General features: G+C 35.7%; 1 protein-coding gene across 1 annotated transcript; it reads left to right on the forward strand.

Moving 5' to 3' along the window:
- The first annotated feature begins 524 nt into the window (after positions 1 to 524).
- LOC135694411 (CTD small phosphatase-like protein 2) lies at positions 525 to 4,676 on the forward strand. The gene is made up of 2 exons (XM_065213152.2): positions 525 to 2,013; positions 3,013 to 4,676. Exon 1 carries the CDS (start codon positions 769 to 771, stop codon positions 1,996 to 1,998), a length of 1,230 nt encoding a protein of 409 aa, XP_065069224.1. The 5' UTR covers positions 525 to 768; the 3' UTR covers positions 1,999 to 2,013; positions 3,013 to 4,676.
- Positions 4,677 to 8,525: the final 3,849 nt, after the last annotated feature.

Here is an 8,525-nt window from a genome sequence, read left to right on the forward strand (position 1 = left end):
GGACCTTGTTGTTTCTTTGTTGTAATTTGCCAGTTTGTCAACCATATCCTCAGTCGTTTTAGATAAAACAGGCTCCCTCGTGTCTTGCAAGCCTGTTCGCCAGGTTGTCAGAAACCAGTACTCAGGATCTTCGGAATACCAAAACTGATATACACAAGTGTCCCGTATTATTAAATGGCCTTGACGAAAATGATAATTACTGAAATCCTAGAACCAAATTCCTTTCATTTATTTTGACACTCCTTCTGCTTTTTTGTTAAAATTTGTATATTTGAATTGTAGATTTTAACGTTTTATTTTTTCATTGTACAGAGGATTCCATTCACCTTCAAACGTCGCCAGCCTTTCATTTGGTCTACTGAATAAACTTCTTATGGCATAAAGAATTATGAATGACCTCCTTTCTTATATTTTGCAAATGCTTTCTTCCTTTACTTGAGCTGCCCACTGATTGGGGCGTCTCTAGTTCCCGCCGAGACGGTCACAATTGATTGATCAATATGATTGTCAGTCTCTCAGCATGCTTACTCGTGCGATCAATTGCATTGCTCAGCACTGAAAATTATGAGCATAATATAAAGAGTTATCGACATTCGTTAAATGAAAACAAGTAATGAAAGAAGAGGCCTGGCATCTGTAACACTTGTACTTCGATTAACGAAAAGCGATCTCTGACTTTTATGTAGTTTTTGAAGGATTCAACGTTGTTTTCAAAGTGTAAGGTGAATATTCATGTCCATTCAAAGTGCGTGTCCAAATTAGGCCGTTATGTCACCCGCGCTGAAGTCAAAAAAACGTGAGCGCTGTGATGCTGAGGAATCAAAGAGCACTGACAGTGAAGAAGAAGGATCTTATGCTGACAAAGCTAATGGATTATTGTCTTCGATCAAAACTTTTTTGTGGTCAGGTGGAGACAGTGAAATCCAAAGGCAGGCGAAACGAAGAAGATTGGAATGTGTTGATCAAAATGGCAACGATTCCTTTATCACTCAGACGCCTGAACGGGCAAGCTCTGCATATCAATTTACCAGCATCCCTAAATCAGTTAAAGGCGGCGGTCAGCTTAATGGAAATGGTGAAAGCTATGAAGGGGATACATTCCCTGGTGATGAAGGCCCCACGGGAAAGTCAGAAAGGAAGTCAATACTTGGGACGTTATTTTCTCCAGTGTTTTCCCTGTTTTCTAAAAATGGCGTAAAGGAAGAGGATAATTCGATGGGGATTACTGACACACGTGGCAACGACATAGATTCGACGGAAGGTGCTGAGAATGAAGTAAAAGAGAAAGAGCGGCATGTAATCAATGGATATGAGTACACTGCTGTTAGGCCCGCCACTACATATCAGGATGATCTCGATGTCTTCGACCCTTTTTATTTTATAAAGCATGTCCCTCCTCTTCCAATGGAACTCCAAAACCGTCCACCAGTTCTTCCATTAAAGACCCGGAAAACTAGAGACATGTCACTTGTTTTGGACTTAGATGAAACCCTGGTCCATTGTAGCTTGACAGCCTTGCAGGATGCAGCTGTCACCTTTGAAGTATTATATCAAGATGTAAACTACCAAGTATTTGTGAGGACTCGTCCATATATGCTACAATTTTTAGAGAAGGTCTCTAAGCTATATGAGGTTATACTTTTCACAGCTTCACAAAGAGTTTATGCAGAAAAATTGCTAAATATCATTGACCCAAAGAAGAAGCTGTTTCGCCATCGTTTGTATAGAGAACACTGTGTTTATGTTGAGGGAAACTACATCAAAGATTTGTCAATTCTAGGCAGGGACCTTAGCAAAACAATAATGATAGACAACTCTCCTCAAGCATTTGCTTACCACTTGTCAAACGGCATCCCCATTGAAAGCTGGTTTGTGGACAAAAATGACTGTGAGTTGTTGGAGCTCATACCGTTTTTGGAAAAGTTGGCTGAAATTAAAGAAGATGTCCGTCCACATATAAAAGACAGATATAGATTGCATGAGATGCTGCCAGACTAAAATTTTTAATGGAACGTAAGTATGTTTATGGCTAAATGTTATGTAAATCAATCATCAGATTCTGTGTGAAGGCTGCTTGAAGGACTCCTATTGAAGTCTTTATCTATAAGCAGTGAAAAACCTACAAAATGTAGTATATGAATATGTAACACCGCAACATGATGAGAGTGAACAACAACAAACACACATAAATAAGTTATGGCTAATATTTTGCCTCAGCATACGGGGCTTGATCAGATCAGATTCTGTCCAGGTTTTGTTTGCATTTTCTATTTTCAATCTAGATAGAAAACATAATTGTGGTTGTTTGCCACCTTTCACCTAAATGTGCTTGTACCTGGCAGCTAACCAGTGGCAGACACCTGGGGTGGGTAAAGCAAGGGAGTGGTTGCCCCCTCCTCCCAATAAATAAAAGGAAAATATATACACATTTGAGAGCCACAATTTCTTGAAGACCTTGAGAGTCAGAGCTGTGGCATACAACTTCTATTTGGTTAGGCCCATGGCCATTACTGTTGACAACTCCTTGAAGCCTGTGCAGGAGCAAGATTCCATTTAAGGAACAGCTTGTTTTTATTATTACAATTGGTTTTTGTCTTTTGCATAGCTTTTTGTTTATTCTTCAGATTTTTCAAGTGCTGAAAAGTATGTGTTGTGTATTTAGATATCTGACTTGTTAACATGGAAGTTTTGGTATACATAAAAGTTGCACAATATATACATTTAGAATGGTTTAAACCTTTCCACCCTTTCCAAAACTCTTTGCAAAATGCACAAACTCAATCCCATAACTCTTCTTTTCTTTCTAGATCTTTTAAACTGTGGAATGTTTTCCATCCCCTTCCTGTTCAAAACAAAAATAAACAAATTGGATCTTTCCTCTCTCTCTTCCTAATCTCTCCTTCCTTTCCCTTGTTAGGCCTCAGCTATAGACACTGGAGCCTTTTCCTAGCATTACCAACAAAAAAATCAGGTCTGTGTTTTCTAAATGAAGAATTATTTTGATTACTGCAGGTGACAATGAACGGATCAGATGTTGGTGGATAACATATTGCTGTAAGTAGCCAGGAAGCCAATTATAAACCTCGTGTCTTTCAGTGACAGGAATTGTTAAAGGCTGCAATTTTTGCATTGAATTTTGTATAGATAAAGATATAGAAAAGGTATTACTCATGTATTTTACTCAGAGATGTAGTCATAATTCTTGTGGGTAGCAAAAATTTTGATAGAGCGCATATATACATGTATAGTTAATTATGCTCTTAGTTTCAGTCTTTCTTATTTTTTTGTATTTATCTGTAATCAAGATATAATTTCTGGGGCTTTTACTTGCAAGCAAATATATTGCAGACCCATTTTTACCCTGATCAATTCATAAGACGTGTAAGCTATACTCATCAAGTTTTTAAGATGTTATTTTCTTATAATTTTACTAGCAGTTGACTTTAATTGAAAATTTGAAATGTATCCCTGGCCTTTGTATATGATATTTGAAACATTTTTGTGCAAATGACTGCCTCCATTGTTCAAGATACCTGTAATTGCTCCATTAACAATATTGCTAAATATAGAGGGATAGTGTTCTGCCTGAGCTTACTTCATCCAATATGAACCAAGATTGCAAAAGCTTGTTGAAAGCCACACTGCCAGTCTATATTTTTTCCCATAGATCTGGGAAGACAGACCCTGTAATTTCACATTTTGCATTTATACAATGTATAAATTATGTTTTCTTTGTTTTTAGTGAAATTTATTGTTTTTAACTTTTTATGGCTTTTTGCAACATTAGCATACATATAAAAGTAGGGTGATGTAGCTTATGTCTGTTATGTAATATAACTTTTTAAAGCTTTAAGCTATGAAGGTCAGTTTTGTTTATTTAAGGTTTTTTCCAGTCATAAACATGTTGCTTCTAGTTCTTACCTTCCGGGAAAAATATTGACTATTAAGCTTCATTATGAGACTTTTAAAGCACCCTGTAACCAAAGAAGTCTATTGATCAAACATATTTCATTTTATAGACACAAAGCCTTAAATGAATGCCTCCCTTTCATATTCCTCTCTTTTATAAATGCCAAGCTGATCTTGCTCTTTGTTATCTTTAACAATTAAATTTTTGCTTTTGACTAACACCATTTCCCATGTATGGGATTGTTCTTAATACCCAAATTATGTTATTTGATTTTCTGTCAAAGACCTTGGCTAATATCTAACAAAAATGCATTTGAGAAAAAATGTTTGTTGTTGAAATTTCTCTGTGTGTATATAAATGATTAGGGCTAGAATACTAATAATGGATCTAGTATAGAACAGGTAGAATAAATTTCTTTCATTTTTCTTGCTTTTTGACGATCCATCTGAAACCCCAATGCAGTTTGATTTCATAAGAATATTCTTTTGACTATAAATTTTTGCAGCAACAAGGTTATCTATTGAGAATATTGTCATGCTTTTTAAAAAAATTGAACCAGAAGCCAGTCACTTACATTGTCACTATTCTGTAAAAGTTTGTTTTTTATTCTTTTTACCATGTGTGATATAAGCTGAGTTATTTAACAGGTTGTTAGTAATTTTGGCTTATTGTAAAATGAATATATTTCCTATTAAAATTTGTTTTGTTCTTTAAAAAGTTTTGTTTAGCAATAGATGTAGTATATGAATAATAGATAATAGAAAATTTCTGTCTTTTTTTTTAATTTCTTTTTCTCAAAAGACAATAGACCAGGCGGAGAATGGGAATAGTCACCCGAAGGCGAAATTTATGGGACCGAGTGCTTTTGGTCAATTCGAGGGTGCTGATTTTGAAAATCAATGTTATACCGGGATTTTGGGGGGCCATTAGCCTCTTTTTCATGTTTTAAGTCTCGTTTTTGCATATATGAAAGAAATCAATGAAAAATCAGTTTAAATGAAAAAAAGTTGAAGTCTTTAAGTTAATTAAGCATATTTCTTGCGCATAAATGCTTAAAATTGAATTATGGTCTGTTAAAGGGGGCGAAAAGCCTCGTTTTCACGAGAAAATCACGTAATCTTAAAATTTTTATCCTAAAATAGACAACTAAAAAGCTTAATGCATCTTTTGTTGAGACTAATTTTTGAACTGCTGTCCGAAGGAACTATGAAGCGCTATTAATTACTAACTGATAAATGACACTATGAAAAAGTAACCAGATCATCTAAACGTAATTTAATCGTTTCAAAGTTCCTCAAGATCGTCTTCTGAGTCACTGCACTCGACACTCTAAGCGTGAAGCTCTTTTTCACTCTGACAATAGAATCCTCATTCACCTTAATCATGATTTATCTACTAGGAAGCCCAACTGAAGCATCAAACCACCTTGAAAATCATAGAGATTTAGTCTGCATGCAGAATATAAAGCCTTGTGTTTTTTTCACATGGCGGCAGAGGACTGCGATGTATGATCTCTTTATGTCTTCCGAACTTCTGCACAAGCAATATGTGTCAGAAGATTTATTCAAGATATGATTTGATTTCTATTAAATATATGACAAACCTCGCTTAATCATTGCCCGGCTTGTCGATTCTCAATCAGTTGTGTACCCATGCTCATCCGAAAGATAAAGAAAGACCCCTTTCCTCTGACTTCTATGTGATCTTTTTATACTGATAAAACATTTTATACCCTTTTTACTGAGATATGATGATAATAAACTAAATGATAATGAACTTTGTACAAAAGAAGAAAGTGAACAGGAGTTCCTGCTCTGCTACACTATGATTCTGTTACACTATGTTGGCTAAAACTGTACTTATTGGAGAATACTGAAGTTTATACGATTCTTGTTTTCATAGGTTTATAGGTTTGTCTAGAATGACGATAAGTGAAAAAGGAACACATTGTAAAACAAAACTACCAACATTACTATTTTAAGTTGCAAATTACCTTTATACTTACAAAACCTTATTTTGGAAATGTATTGAATCAAATTGAGGTGATGCTCTTGCTAAAAATCTTTGAGATCCTGTGATATTGTCAGCAAAGAGTAATCTTGTCCTAGGTTGGTTGTAGAAAGCACCTTTTCAATGAATTTTGCAGATTAAAAAAGTACCCTTTTTAAAGTTCACCTGTCCTAGGTTTTAGAAAAGAACCACCCCTTTCAGAAAAACCTTCCAAATGAGCTTGGGTACACCTGACAGTATTGACGGGTTTCACCAACTGACTGTACTCTCGAAAATACTTACTTCCTATTTTAATAAAAAACTGGAAAGAAAGTCGTTGCAACTTTCAAGGATTCGTCAGTGAAAATAAGCTTAACATTAAAGGAATAAAAAAGAGCTTTAAGAGAGACATTCTTGGCCTTATAGATGTACACTCGAACAAGCACAATGCAGGTGTAGATCTCGAGACAACTCTAACGTATCCAATTGCAACTATGTCAATGCCTCTCAGCACGGCAGATGGTTCCATCAGAAGGACTGTTGAAGATTGCATGAAACTGCCATAAGTGACCATCGTTATCTCCGATGAACTATCACCTGCGGAGAAATTGAACAGGTACGTCTTGGACCTTGCTGCAGCCAAATGTTTGGTTTGCCCTACATCCACCAAGAGACAAATTGAGACCGAAATACCTGTACTGCTACCATTCCAGACCAGTGCACAAAAATTGTGATTGTCTTTGACAAATACAAGGACAACAGCATATAAAGGATTGTGAAAAAGTTGAGAGAGGTGAAGTTAGCTATACGCCTTAATGAGTCCCGACATTAAAGTGCTATATGACTTCAACAGCTTTCATATCAATGAAGGAAGCAAAGAAAAATTGTTTAATCCTTTTCAGCTTGCAATTATAAAGGGTCGTAGTCAACACTTTAGCAGGACAGTGATCATTTCAAACAAATTTCAGTGTACGAAAGTTACAAAGGATCATGTTGAAGTTCTCAAAAATATTCTAACACTATTCTTGTTCCATGAATTGGGTGGAACGAAGATTCTCATAGATTCTCATGGTACCTCAAAACAAAGAAAGATAATAGACATGGTATCATGAGTTCTAGAAAAAAGAAAGCATTACTTGGCCTGCACACTTTTTTTTAAATAGCTTTGTTTCTAGTTACACTTGATCAAATTTCTACTAATTATGGCAATTCCCAAAGCTAATTCTTGGCTGGGGTGAAGAGTGACAATATGTTTATCTGCTAAGTTATTTTTAAGTTGTTTCTTAGAACAAAAAGAAGTACAATTTTTGGTCCAATTGCCCCTGTATCATCAGTCAGAAAACTGGCCTGCCTGGCTGCTTTTGCTTTTAGCAATAAAAACACAGCATTATGTACCTCAGCAGCCCTTTTGATTGTATTTTAAAAGTCTTTACTATTGGATTTTTTAAGAAAAGTACTTCACTAATCCACAGCCTCAGGTTTAAAGTCTGATCACTATTGCCAGGTGATAGAAAGAAAAGAATGCCGTTGCTATATTCAAACATGGATTTTGCTAGTTGATAGTATGGCAAAGTATGTACAAAAAGTTCTGAAAAATATGTTTTTGCGATGTTATTAATTTGCTATTCCAAAATGGAAAGAAATAATTTAGAATCAACCAACAAATTAATTAGACCTCTAGTATGGTCTTAACTGTGGTGCCTTATTAGAACGTGTGCTGTGGCAGAAGAGACAGGTGTACACAGTGAATTGCTTTTCTAGACCGAGGCTCGGCGAGACAACGCCCACCCAAAACAACGCCAATGCAAGATCTTGGCAAGCATTACGACGCTGAATAGCATTGTTATAAACTTTAATTTGTGGACCTAGACATGCAGGATTATATCTTTTCATACCAACAAGGTATTAAAAACCTTAAGTCGTAACCGCATTTCCGTGGTCTGCAACAATTCCCTTATAGCTCATTTGCTGTGTTTGAATTCAATTGCATATGACTTCGCAGTACCATGATGGCGCAAACGTTACTTCAAATAACATTTAATGCCTATTTGATGATCATGCAAGTTCAATTAGAAGAACACATAGGCAGTTCAATGAAATTGTGGAGGATCAGCTAAAAACCAAAAGCCTTCCTTACTTTAAAAGTTGTTAGACAATGCCTGCCAAAAGTACTTGGGTCACCTAACATTTGCGTTGTGTTTTTATAATCTTCAATTCTTTTCCCAAATACTTCTACTTCCTATCTGTTGATATTTTAGACAAATATCATAGAAGTAGCGCAGAACTTTCTTCCTAGCCTTCATCGCCGTTAAATTGTAAACTTACACTATTCAATGCGGTGAGGGGGATGCCTTAATTTTTCCTTCAAAACTGACGTAAATGTCGCAAGAATATTGGCATGCGTTGCATATTAAAGCGAAGCTATTTAGATGCACAACGCCGCACAAATAAATTCTGTTGCAATTCATTCTAGGTCCATTTCTTAATTGTCATTTTCAAATTTACCGTGTATTTCTGCTGGGAAATTCGGCTTGCTCATAAGTTTTTTTACAGACAGCTTTTTTCGGTGTTTAATTGTCACTTTTTTACATTTGTTTCACCCGTGAGAATAAAAAGAGAGGTCTTC

Source organism: Rhopilema esculentum, chromosome 8, assembly GCF_057945365.1.
Source record: "Rhopilema esculentum isolate cy_ngs chromosome 8, ASM5794536v1, whole genome shotgun sequence".
Classification (NCBI taxonomy): Eukaryota; Metazoa; Cnidaria; class Scyphozoa; order Rhizostomeae; family Rhizostomatidae; genus Rhopilema; species Rhopilema esculentum.

Bases quoted from the DNA above. Each gene is read 5' to 3' on its own strand.
- LOC135694411 (XM_065213152.2), top strand. From the start codon at position 769: ATGTCACCCGCGCTGAAGTCAAAAAAACGTGAGCGCTGTGATGCTGAG.